The sequence below is a fragment of the Cyanistes caeruleus genome, chromosome 5 (genome assembly GCF_971803275.1).
Source record: "Cyanistes caeruleus chromosome 5, bCyaCae1.hap1.1, whole genome shotgun sequence".
Taxonomy (NCBI): domain Eukaryota; kingdom Metazoa; phylum Chordata; class Aves; order Passeriformes; family Paridae; genus Cyanistes; species Cyanistes caeruleus.
This window is the reverse complement of record NC_141705.1, coordinates 10575559-10589054: the sequence shown is the minus strand read 5'-3', so window position 1 is coordinate 10589054 and position 13496 is coordinate 10575559. Positions and strand designations below refer to the sequence as shown.

Sequence of the window (13496 nt, the reverse complement as noted above, 5' to 3'; positions counted from 1 at the left end):
AAGTAAACCCACTCACTCATTGCTTGCTTTTGTTTGCAGCTTATGAGGAAAAACTGGGGGAAAGAAATTGGCAAAACATGTCAAAATAAAAAAAAAATAAAATAAAGATCAATTTTGAAGCCATTGCAGGATTTTTTTTTGAGTATGGTGAAACTGGTTCACACTGAAGAAGTTTACTGGAGCATTATTCTTTCTCCCCTAGTGAGTTGGCACAAATATGTACTTGATCAATAATGATGAAAAATAACTTGTAGGGGCTACAGGGAATTTTGAAGTATTTGAGACATGTAGGCAGATGTAGTCCATGAACCATGTAGGTTAAAATTTTAGGGTACAGTGTGTAGGAAAATAGGAAAACCTGTTCTTGTGGTCTTTTCCTTTATAGTCTCAATCAAATTTCCAGCACTCAATGTTTATTTATGGCATTTTCTAAGGCAGGTTTAATCTTGTGGGTCATAAGAGGAACAAATTGAAAGTTGAGATAAAAGGCACCACTGGAAAAACTCTCAGTGAGAAAGTTAAAAACTCCCCAAGTGTAATGTAGATGGTCTCAGAAGGCACAGAGAAGCATCCCAAAATATCTGCTTAAGTGCAGAGCTCAGAATAGCCTGTGTATCTTTAGAGGAAATTAGCCATCTCTTTTCTACATGCATGTTAATTTGAATTAGAAATATTTGTTTGGAGAACAAATCTGTTTTCCTTTTTTAACTTAGCAGCTAGAAGTTGAAAGAGAAGCCCTTGTGGGCCTTTTTCAGCTCTCTGCTGTTACATGAAGCTCAATCTGTTCACAGGGAGATAAGGTCTTGCAAAGGCAGGTAGAATATAGTTGGATTTTTTAAAATATTGATTCTGCTTTGTAGGAAGTTGCTGATTTACTCCTTGTCTGTCCTGAGAGCAGTTCCTCTTCTCTGCCCTGTTTTGTGGAAACTGAAAAAAGGGAGGTAAAAAGAAAATAAACAAAACCCACAAAATGCAATTGGTTGCTTATGTGCAAATGAAAATAGCTCCTGGATTAATTTAAACTACTGTAAAGTCCTAAAACCACAGCTGATAACTTTGTGCTGGAGCAGATGTGATGTGCTGCCACTTTGTGCCAGCTTCACTAGCACCTGGTAGGGGAGAGAATAACAAGCCATGAGGCAGCATTTTCATCTGGTCTCTGTCTGTTTGTCCTTCAGAAAAGTTATCTAGACAGAACTGCTTCTGTTTAATGTTCAACCTCCTCTCAACAGAGTCAAAATAATGACTCAAAAGGTAACGAAGCCCTGTCTAAATCTAAGATATTCCTCTGCTAAATTTCTCTTACAATAGTAAGAATCATGAGAATGCAAGCAAGTTAAATGTACTGTATTTAATCCCACGTTGAGTACCTGCCAAGGACATAAACCATTTTTGGTATTTAGTCCAGTCTGAGGATTTCTGGATTGCTGCTGTACTGTGGACTGTAGGCTAACAGAAAGGTCAGATCAGGAAAAACACAGTCAGCAATAGCAGCTAGTTAAATTATCTACTTTTAGTGCAGTGATTCAAATGCAAATGATGGAACCCAGGCAATGTTGTTACATCTGCTTAACAGTCTGGGATTCACTGGTTCACTTTTAAGATTCTTTTAGAATTGGGGTGAAAATTTCATATTTAACCCTAAGCCAGAGCTTGTTGTCAACTTCCTGAGAAGACTAGAATATTTACTATAACCCAGAAATGAAAATAGAGAGGCTGAGAAATCCCTCTGTTAACAATCATCCCTTCCCCAGTTGCTGTTAATGTTTTTAGGTTTGTTCATGCAGCTGTGCAATTCCTGCTAGTCCCATTTGCTATAGTTAGTGTTAACACACAACAAAAATTTGAGGAAGAAAAGTGATATACTCTGCTTATAATGGGCTATAAAAAAACAGACAAGTTAGAAATGCTGGATGGCTGGAAATACAAGTAATATAGTGTAAGTGTTAAGAGCAATATCTGAACTACAGAAAGGTGGAGGTCTGCAGGGGAACCCAGAGGTGGCAAACATGCCAAACCTTCACAGAAAGACACGCTCTAAAGCCTGGCATCAAATCCCTTGGAAAAGAAGAAAAGAACAGGCAATCTAAGCTAAAAGTGAAATAACTCTTCCAGACCCATTTTCTGTACTTTTGGGCATGCAAGCATGGAAACATTTATGTGGTAACAAACTGATAAATTTACCTTTGTTTTTAATTACCTGAATGTCATTCTTAGGCCCCCATCTATCCTACTTATGCTCTAAATTTTTTATCCTGCTATCAAATAGATATCCTGATTGAATGTAAATAGTCTGTGAAAGCTGAGGAACAAAGAAGCTTGGAGCTTGCCAGCTACTGACAGCTTTATTTAGCTGAAGCAGTGGAGCTTGTGAAGGATGTGATATTTGTGGTGTCATCCAGGCAATGAGGACATGTGCAAGTTCAGACAGAAGCGAAGGTGAGTCCCATGGTGGCAAGCACACACACATGATTCCAGACAAGCTGGTTTGCCACCAGCACTCACAGAAGTGCACAGGGACCAGTCCTGCTGTCTGTCCATGGCTGTTCAGGCTGGAGGCTGACTGGTGAAACACACGTGCTCTCTCTCTGGGTTCACAGCCACGCTCACACTCAGACTCCTCAAACATCAGCACAAGCTCTCAGGTCATGTCTGAATCCCAGGCCCTTTACCCAGCCACTGATCCACACCTTGAGTCTTTTCAGATGAGTCCTCTCCTACTTGCCTGCTAATCCAGACTGAAGTTTGCTAGCAAACTACATCTGCACACACATGGACAGGGCATTGTGTTCACCTGGCAAATATAGACACATCCAGGTCTCTCCAGAGGCTGACACCTACATCTTGCAGCTTACACCTCAGCCTCCCAGGTTGCTGGCATTTTGACCAGCTCACACACCTAGGTCAGAGAGGGAGATTGCAGAGTAGGAGGAAAAAAGGTTAAGGATTGAATATGAAAACAGACTGGATATTCAGTGGTCAGGCACAAGTGCTCAGAGGAGCGTACAGCCCAACAGACTATCTGCATGCAGCCATTCCTTTCAATCTCCTCCTCTGATTTTCCTGCTCTTGGCCTCCCTGATCCACACTGCTTCTTCCCTTTACTCCTTCCCCTTAGCAGGCCATCATAAGATTACATAGTCTGAATTCACTTCTAATATCCAATAATAATGACTTTAACCAAATTTTTTGTTTCTAATCACTGACAAAGTTCAGCCTGACCCTCCTCAAGGATGTGCCCATATTGTTCCTTTAATGGTCCATCAGGAACTGAGCAACACGTTCTAGTTCCTGTCAATGTCTCCTTCATCACCTGCTTGTTAATTCCTGAGGGTCTGTGGGTTTAATTTATCACTTGTTTATCCTCTTCTGATAGTCCTTACGTTGCCTCCATTTGGGTCTGTGGGAGAGGGTGGTGGTGTGAGGGTCTGGAAATCGATGCATGGACAAATAACATTAGGTAGGTACAATACCTTGAGAACAAGAAATTATGTAATGTGTGCTACGATATTTTAATTCAGGGAAATAGCAAATGAACATTCCCAAATGACACCAAATCAGGATTCCCAGTGGGACATGACTTTGTCTCATTAGTTTGAAACTCAGTATGAATGGCACAGCATGAATGTGGAGTATCCCAGTGCTAATAGCTCTGGTGAAAGCAGGTGGCAGTGGTTTCTAAAATGTTTTGGGGGATCCTGGTAAAGGGGGCTTACATTTGCTGGTGTTTTAAAATACACTGTCCCAAAGTATGTGGCATCTACACCTGCAGTAGTGGCTCAAGTGCAGTGGAAGGGAGAAGACACTCACAAGGATACAGTGCCTTGGCTGGAGGGTAGGAAACAGTGAAATTACAGGCAGAAAACCATGCCAACAACAACAAAAAAATAAGTGCAAAGATGACAGGAATATAGATAGTACAGGATTAGTTCTGCAGCAGAGTTCAGCACCACAGGCATTGGGATGGATGCAACAGAATCTCCCTCCACTCTCAAGGGCTGCAGAAAACTGCAGTAAAGACATGAGCATTTCCAAGGGCTGAGGGTTGGCTTCTGTTTGTAGGTATAACCTCTGCCGCCTTTTGTTGTAAAAAATTGAGCCACATCACTTTGTTTAGTGCTGAGCCACTCCTTTTTGCCCTTTAGTACAAAATGCACAGCCTGGGCACACAGCAAACCTTGGGCTTGGCCACACCCTCAGCTGTATCTGAGCACATCAGGTACAAGTGTGCAGGTTGGTGTTCAGGGCAGCCAGTTGTTGGGGAGTTAGGCAGAAAATGAAGTATCCCTTCCCTTGGAGGCCACACTTCCAGTGCTATGTTACTTTTTTTTTTCTCCTTGAGGGTCCAGCCATACTGCTGTGTGATCAGGATAAAAAGTAAGGCAGGCAAATAGTATACCTGTCCTTGGAAGTTTGTTCTTTGAACTCTGATAGGCTTTGGTGATGTTTAGCCAGTTTAGACAGGGCAGACTGCAGTCTCCAGATCTAGAAGGAAATCCTGGAGACCAAAGGCCAACCTGCCTTGCAGAGCCTGGAAGCAGAGGATATACTTGACTGCTGATGCTGAGCTTCTCATCTCTTTCAAATGAAATGGGACATCAATTACTTTTTGAGAGACACACAGCTTTCTCCTGCCCTGTCAGCCTCTTTAGTGGTTTCCCCATGGGGGGTTCATTTGATTACATTACCACACAACAACACAACTCCCAACTGATCTCCGATACTGATCAGCAGGAGCCAGCAAGCTCTACCTGCAAGGACAGATTCTCTGCTCTTGTGTGGAAGCAGGTACCTGCTCTCAGAGAAACATGCACTGACTGAAAAGATAGGATGCTTTGGTCTGTTTTGGTCTAATTCTTGAGGAAAATTTCCCTTTTTTCTGTGATATGGGATGATTTTTGATGTGTAGGTAAGACATGCATCTTAATTAAGGTATGCTTCTCCACCATACCTGTTGCACAGAAATAAAAACATAGAGCACATATTTCTATAAAATATACGGAAAAAATTCCACCAAAACCAACAAAACAAGAAAATTAAAAGATAAATTTGCTGTCAATATTAATATTAATATAAATTTACCACCCAGTTCAAACCTTATGATGCTGTCCTGGAGTCTTACCTACAAATTTATTCTGTGAAGTTATTCTTTTTTAAGAGTAGAGAGAAAATACTGGAATCCCTCCAGATAACTCGATCTTATCTTAAGTAAAATGCCCAGGTGGAGTGTGCAGAGGGGGATCCTGGTGGCTGTTCTGTGCATTCCTGTTCTCTGTGTGCTGGAGGGGATGCAGCTCAGAGACCCTTCACTGCCTTGCTATGGTTCAAACTCGCAGTTAAGTGTGTTATGAAATACCACTGTGAGAGGAAAGCTGCTTTCAGTTGTTTGCTTTTCTCTGTCTCTTCCCTCTGCTCTCTCCAGACAGTTCTCTTGGCTTCAGGGAGACACTTTCACCAATGTCCCTGGTCCCTTAGGAAAAGTGCAGCGCGGAGACCAAAGGGACCAGTGGTGGGAGCAGCAGGGCACAGCCTTGTGGGGCTCTCTCTTTGCTCAAACTGTTTATGAAATTGTAAACCAGGCTGCAAGAGGGAGACGGTCTGGAGGCAGAGGGGAGGGGGAGCTCATTCCTCCTCCCTCTCTGTCTCAAAGCCTTTTGCTTTCCAAGCTCCAATGCAGCTGAAATCTGACGCCTGGACTGCACACACTGTGAGACGTGGGCATGCCCTTGCACTGCACTGATTTCCTCTGCAGCTTGGAGAGCCAGAGCCACGCTGAGGCTCAGGAGAGGAGTCACTCATCAGGCAGTGAGTGCCACATCACTGTGCTGCCTGTGCACGGGGCTCCAGCATGGTCCTGAGGCTCCTGCTCCTCCTCGGTGGGCTGCTTAGGGCCACCAAGCCAGCGCCCCGATGTGAAACCGGCCAGGAGACCCTAGGTAAGGCTAACCACCCCAAAAGTCCTCCCTCTCTTCTTCCTTCTCCTGGAAATAAGTAAGGAGTTCCAGCTTCAAGGAGAGGGAGACAGGAGCTGTCAGTCTCGCCTGGAGATGAGGGGGATCAGCTCTGGAAATGTGCATGGTGCTGGTGGTGAAACCGGGGCTGTGCCTGGGAAGTTGGGATGGGAAGGTGGGAGGTGTGTGGCTGTGCAACAGAAAAACAAGGCTGTGATGTAAGGGAACATAATGATTCCTCACCACCGTCTTTAAGGCTGCCACAGAGGCGTCTTTCTGTCAGTCTGTGGAGCTCCCAGTTGCTCCCTGTTGTGTTGGTCCCAGTTGTTAGGCCCCCCTCTTCATTTTTATGGGGAATGTAGGTTTGCCCCATCTCTGGCCTTGCCTTCTAGGAATGTGGTAGTCAGATTGAAAGAAAGTGAACTTTTAACCTTCTGTATGCTTTTCTGTTCAGAAAAAAAAAAAAGAAAAGTTTTTCCTTACATTTAGCTTTAGGTCATTTATTTCAAGTCCAAAGTATGAGATTTATTAGGATCTGACAGCTGTAGGGTGTGTTTTAGGTTGCTATAAGCAATATGGAATTTGTTTGAGTTGATTGGCTGGAAAAGCAGATTTACCCTTTAGAATAAAGGTTAAATAGGAACATGCTACTAAATTATTGAAAATTTTGATTCAGTAAACAGTTGACTAATAAAATATATTAACAGTGCCTTTAAAAAATACATGTTTTTTTATCAAGTGTGCTTAATTATGTGGGACAGTGGTGACATGAATTTCAGTGTAGTGACAAGGTCTAATCCAGGAAAACTATTTTCAGAGAGTTTAAACTTAAAATGAGTCAGAAAAATATTTATTTTATAGGTGTACAGGAAGAGATAAGTTAACCTGAAACTGACCTTAATGCTACCCAAGGAAATTCAACTATATTTCAGTGTTTAAATATAAGCCATAGACTGTCACTGGCACTGAAGTGCTACACAGCAGAGTCCATGTGCCATGTACTGCAGATAATTTGAGAGTACTGTTCCCACGAACATCAAAGTGAGGTCTACCACAGCCTAAAGGGATTTTATTTTTGGATAAAGCTGCACAAAGAGGAGTTGTAGACTATTTACAGCCAATTACAGGAAGAGGCTGTGTGGTTTGCAGCATGACCTTTCTCTGTGAGGTATGATTCTGCTCCAGTTCCAGCTGATCAGAGTCTTGCCATGGGATATTAATCCTAGCAACCACAAAAGTACGGATCATTGAGGGGTGACTCGTGTGTGTTGGCAGCTGTGGTGTCTTTAGGGTAGGGCTTGCAGAAAGGATATGCTGCTAGGGGGATGGCTAGAGGTAGGGAAAGGGAGCTGTCAATGGCACCACGTTTTGTGTCACCTAGGGGACACTCTTCACACTGGAGGGCTGCTGGATCAGACAATAAAGCAGCAGCTTGGACATTGAGAGACTGACAGGTTTCTCAAGGGTCTTTCTTTTCTAAGAGAGGGATAAGATCATGTCAGGCCACATGAAAAGAAAGGGGCCTGCAGTGATGCACACCTTCACAAATGGACTTTGCAGGGGTCTCCTCTCAGTGTTCAGGGCATTGGCTGTATCTTCAGCTGTAGCAGTGGGACTTTCTCTCCTGTTTTGGGACCCCTTGTGTAGGCCTTGCTGTATCCCAGTGGTCAGACCTGCAGTGCCCTGCAAAAGGAGACCAGCCTGGAGCTGCTCTTGCAGGAGGGAACAGCAAGAACCAGTACAACTGTCTGACTTCCAGCAAGGCTGGAGCTGCTTTCTGCAGGCTTCCCGGTGGTATTTGTTCTGCAGTGACTCATTTTAGCTTTTTTTTTTTTTTAATAAGAAGCCAAAATGAAACATGGTTTACAATACCAAGATCTTTTGAAAACGCTTTGTGCTTTTCTGTTAAGAAAAATAAGGAAATGATTATTGTCATCCAGCTCCACAATATGACACAGGCGTCACACCCTGTGTGGTGAGCTTTTTGGGCAGCAGCTGGGAGCTGTGGCACTGACAGAGACAGATCCCTTCTCCCTAACTGTGTCCTGTATCCCTGGGGAGTCAGTAAGCTACTGTCTCTCTCAGTGATTAGATGCTATGAGATCCCACTGGCAGACCCTTATCAGTTTAGCTGGCCTCTTAGCCTATAGTTTGGGTAAGAAAAGAATAGCTGAGCATGTTTCCTCTGAGAGATGGCTAAACTTTCTCAGAGGGAGCTAATAAAACAAGTCCCATTGGGCATCTCTTCTACTGATGCTACTGTCTGATGTAGTCCAGCAGCAATTAGTTAAATGAAGTGCTTTATAAAAATTTACAACAAAACTAAAAACCTACAGAAGCCAACTGAACTGATTTGTCTTCAAATAGATGAATTTCCTTGCAGCTGGGGACAACTCTGCAGTTGTGATGCTGCCTTGGTTAGGCTAAGGCTGCATAATAGAATCCTAGAAGGGTTTTGGTATGAAGGGATCTTAAAGGTCATCTTGTTCCAGCCCCCATGGCAGACAGGGACACCTTCCACTAGATCGGGTAGCTCCAGCCCCCATCCAGCCTGGCCTTGAACACTTCCAGAATGGGCATAACAGTGAAAAAACCTTTATCAATAGTGATGCTAAAAGCAATAAATCCTTTCCTGTCACGTGTATTCAGGGGGAGAGCTTTGCTGGGCAGTTCTGGGCAGGGATGCCCCGGTGGGGTTGCTGGGCTGTTCGGAGCAGGGTACCCCGGTGGGGTTGCTGGGCTGTTCGGAGCAGGGTACCCCGGTGGGGTTCTGGGCTGTTCGGAGCAGGGATGCCCCAATGGGGTTCTGGGCAGTTCGGAGCAGGGTACCCCGGTGGGGTTCTGGGCTGTTCGGAGCAGGGATGCCCCAATGGGGTTCTGGGCAGTTCGGAGCAGGGTATCCCGGTGGGATTGCTGGGCTGTTCGGAGCAGGGTATCCCGGTGGGATTGCTGGGCTGTTCGGAGCAGGGTACCCCGGTGGGGTTGCTGGGCAGTTCGGAGCAGGGTATCCCGGTGGGGTTCTGGGCTGTTCGGAGCAGGGTACCCCGGTGGGGGTGCGATTCCCCGGCTCCTGCCGGGCGCTCGGGGAGGGCCGGCCGCAGGTGCGCCCTGGCCCCGCAGGCTCGGCTGTGGTGCCACCGTGCGGCTCCGCGGGCTGCGGGAGCACCGAACGACCCTCCACAAACCCTGCAGGCTGCCCCAGCCTTCTGCCGCCCTCCCCATGCCTGCCGCAGCCTTTGGAGGATGGCTGGGGCACGATGGCAGGTGGCAGAACCGTGGGATTGCTGCGGCTGGAATCCAGCGCTGTGATCTTCGAGCTCAACCCTGAACCCAGCACCGCTGGGCTCAGCACATCTACACATCTTTTAAATCCTTCCAGTTCTATGTTCTATGTGAATATATAGAACCAGTTCCCTGGGCAGCCTGTTCCAAAGCTTGACAACCTTTCTGTGAAGAAATCTCCCCTAACACCCAACCCAAACCTCCCCATGACCATCCTGAGGGCATGTCCTCTGTCCTTTTACTTGTTACCCGGGAGAACAGACTGACCCCCACCCCACTACATCCCTTCTTCAGGCAATTGTAGAGAAGGAGAAGGTCCCCCTGAGCCTCCTGTTCTCCAGGCAGGAGTCTAGAGGAGTGGAGCTCTTTAACCTGAAGCTGTGGAGGTAGGAGAGCAGCCAGAGTGCTGTTTGGCACACCTGGTCACTTGTTGTCACTTGTGGGTCTCTCCTCCTCTTCCAAGCACCTTGTTTCATCATTTTGGCTTTCTCCTGAGACACACATTGTCCCTTCCTGAGGATCTCTGACCTTAGCCACTGGAGATGAGAGGGAGTTGGGAAGTACATGGAAGGGAGATGAGGAGTGAGAAACCACCAGGGCAGTAGGCAAGGGAAAATTTCAGTATTTATTCTGGAGCCCAGAACAGATTTTGTGGCACTGGCTCCTCTCTGAGCTATAGCATTAAGACTGTCAGACTAGTCACTGTCAGACTGACAGAAAAAGTGTGTTCACACAGAGATGTTATACCTTTCCCCTCTTCTCTGCAGCTCCAAACTCCAAAATGTGCCAGTTTTTGCTAAGTGAAAGTAAAAAAAATGGAAAAGTATTTTCCTCCCATGACCTTCACACTGGCCCCAGCTCTGTGGGACTTGAGCAAATTTGTTCACCTGCTGTGGATGTTTCTGATGCTGGTTTCCTGGTGAAACCTGTGCACACACAGAGGCAGAGCCCCTCCAGCTGCTGCTGCTGCTGTGATTGCACTGAGTGACCTGGCAGTGGGCTGGGGTCTTCTCCCTGCCCTGTGGGGTGGTCCCTCATCCTGCTGTGCTGGCAGGTGCTGACATGGAGCACACACAGGACTGTGCTGCCACATGTGGGAAAGCCCAAGCTGCAGGAATCTCTCTGGCTGGACCTGAGATGGATGTGTCCAAGCTGTGTCAAAACAAAAAAATGCAGAACTAGCGTCTACATCATGCTCACTCACGAGATGAGAAATTCCTGCTCTTTGTGAAGCCAGTTGTCATCACTGAATCATGTGAGCTCTGCTGAATTCCTGCCAGTGGCTCTAGGATTTCTACACAATTTTTATTTTAGCAACACTGGCCTTCAGCTCCTTTCAACATGGGAAATGGGATCAGAAACAGACACTTAAGTGGGGAAAGTAAGTTTATATTGAAAATCAAACACCTTATACTGCTGAAATGATTTATGCAGGATTTTAACCTGAAGGCAAAGTTTTCCTCAGAATACTTGTACAGATGTCTTTAAAGTGTGGGGGTGTGAATACATAGAAGTCAAAACTTGAACAAAACCCCGCTGCTCTTAGTCACAGCTAGGCTTTTAGCAAGACTTAATAACACTAATGGCTGATCCCCTATAACATTTGTAGACACTACCCCTCCCTTCACACAGTCACAGTGTTGGAGGATGCTGGCTGGCTGGCAGCTACCATGGTCCCCTTTGGACTGTTGATGCCACGTGAGGGCCACCCCCTTCTGAAGCCTGGGCCAAGGGCTGGGTAAATGCCACGAGTTATTGCCTGATTCAGGGCTGAGCACGGAGGTACCATGCAGAAGTCACCTGTCATGTTGTGAACATGGTGTTTGAGGCTGGTGGGCCACGTCATGGTCTCTTCGCTGGGCTTTTATGATCCAGGGTTTTTATGACTACTGAACCTCCCAGCTGGATGCAGCTGTCACTGATTAGTGGAGTTTAGGGACTTGGGGTTACTTTGTCCACTTCAGAAATAAAACTGAAATTTCAATCCCTTAATTTATGCAGTTGTAACTCAACTGATATAATTGACACCAAATTTTTAGGTTAATAATAGAATACATTTATCTAAGAGACAATGTGAGATTAAGGCACAGATTTAAGTCAAGGTTGTTATATTAACTGTCAATCTTTTGTAACAGGAAAGTACCACATTTGGTTAAAACTCTACTTACAGAAGAATCAGATGTGATGTTAATTATAACAGTCCTCATACATCTAAACTAAAGAAAAGACAGAGTTTATCTAGGGGGATGGATACACTGTTTATAGAGGATGGGATGATGTTTTGGCAAATGTTTTGGAAGGATTGTGGCAGAAAAGATACAACCCCTCAATTTTTCAGACATGATCCTCTGTCCCATGGCATTCAACAGATTTGGGCTTGCTTAAAGGAAAGCTTCTGACTGTGGTAGGCTGCTGGCCAAAGCACTTGGAGAATACTACACCCTTAAACCATGGGAGCTGTAAGGAGTGTATGGTCACAGAGTAAAGCTATGGGGACATCACAGATCCAGATTACCTGGTTAATAATTATGTTCATCCTTCACCAAGCAACCTGGCAAAATAATTGATCCTTGATACAATCAATTGAGATCAAAAAGAGATTCCCTGACCTATTCCACCTTACTCCAGCTGTTGTTTAATGCCATCATTGCCCAGATATGAGCTTATTTCTTCTTCCTTTGCTGACCAGACTCTGAGAGATGATCTCCATATGTCTCCAGATCATCCTGGTGCAGAGGAAATGCATATTCAGCAGCAGTCCTGTCACACATGCAACTCACTAAACCTCCAGCCAATTTGGCAACTGCTGGCCCACTTTGTTGTCACCATCTTTGTTGCATTTTATTTTCCCAACAGGCCATGTTTCCCTTGGAACTTGGAAAAGTTAAATTATGTTTATATTCAGGATTTGCAGCTCCTGAAGAATTCCTTGGAGCAGCACTTACCAGCCAGAGATGCAGCTGGGGTGACAGCAGAGTCACTAGAGGCACCAAGGCAGTGCTGGGGGCAGACAGACAGATAGAAATACTCTTCATCAGTTCTTTTAGGCACCTACAACTGCAGACACGTTTAAGTGGCATCTGAACAACTAGAAACAAGGGAGGATTACTGGTGCCCACTAAGGCTGTCTTTGTGCCCTTGCCATGTGACAGGTCTTGGTGTGCATCTGCACAGATTTTGGCCTGTGGTCTGCAGTTTGTGACCTTCCATCATCCATGGGAAAGCTTCAGCACTTTATCACTGGCTCCAGAGTAGTCCTGAGAGAGAAACAACCCTGACTGCACTGCTGATTGCAGTGTCATTGCTGTAGGAACACCTTCAGTAATTCAATAAAAATGGATGTTTAACCAAATGCCAGGCAGCCAGTGGGTTAGAACGAAGGGTGACTGGTAATGAACACTGGCTTGTATCTTCCTGATGTGATCTTGCTCTGCAAAATAAAGACAGATGAGGCATTAATCTCTTTCAGGTGCTTCCAGGCTTCTTCAAGTGAGGGAGCAGGGTTAAAGGAGGGCTGCACAGAGCTCTTGGGCACTGCTTCTGCCTGCTGCAAGCACATCCCTCCCCCAAGCAGTTACTGCAGTTACTGGAGTGTTAATAGCATCTGTTCAGTCCTCTACTCACAAAACCTTTGATGTATCCAGAAAACTGAGTTAACCACATGGCTGTTTTTTGCAAGCACTCCTCTCTCTTCCAGTTTTCCTGGAATTTCTTCTCTGTGGCTGGGAATCTTCTCTACTTCTGCCCCTGCATATATGCCTTAGGTGTGTAGCTGCCTTCTCTTCTGGGCTTTCTGCTCAACCATTCTCCCACTGCCCAAGGTACTCAGCTCTCTCATTTTTCTGCCACTAGTCCTCTTACACCTGATGGTAACCTGATGATTCTGATCCATTTTAGTGTTATATAATGGATCTTGTCCTGCCCTTGTCCTTTTGCTGTAGCTAGGAGCTGGCTCTGGAAGCAGGCTGTGCTTTGCCATTTGAAGGTGCTGTTCCTGTGCTTTGCAAAGCTCAGCAGTGTTTGTATCTTGCTACTGATAGTAAGTTTTGTCTCTTTAGTGGCAAAGGCCACTAAAAGACACTTATCACTGAAAGACCAACTTGAACCATGTAGAACATGTGATGTGATAAGGAACTGAAATGCTTTGTTTCAAAAAGTGGAGGCTTTGACTATAAACAGACTAAAATGAATACATTTGTTCTTCTAGTTTAAAAAAGTATTGTAAGAAGCCAAATAAGCTGGGAGGGGGGTATGCTGGTCTTT

General features: G+C 45.3%; 1 protein-coding gene across 1 annotated transcript in view; it reads left to right on the top strand.

The window, feature by feature from the left end:
* Nucleotides 1-5663: 5663 nt before the first annotated feature.
* Nucleotides 5664-13496, top strand: part of CPZ (carboxypeptidase Z) — a 34207-nt gene continuing 26374 nt past the window's right edge. Inside the window, exon 1 of the mRNA XM_023925571.2 lies at nt 5664-5936. Coding sequence (XP_023781339.2) covers nt 5849-5936 — 88 coding nt within the window. The 5' untranslated portion in view covers nt 5664-5848. The remainder of the gene's footprint in view (nt 5937-13496) is intronic.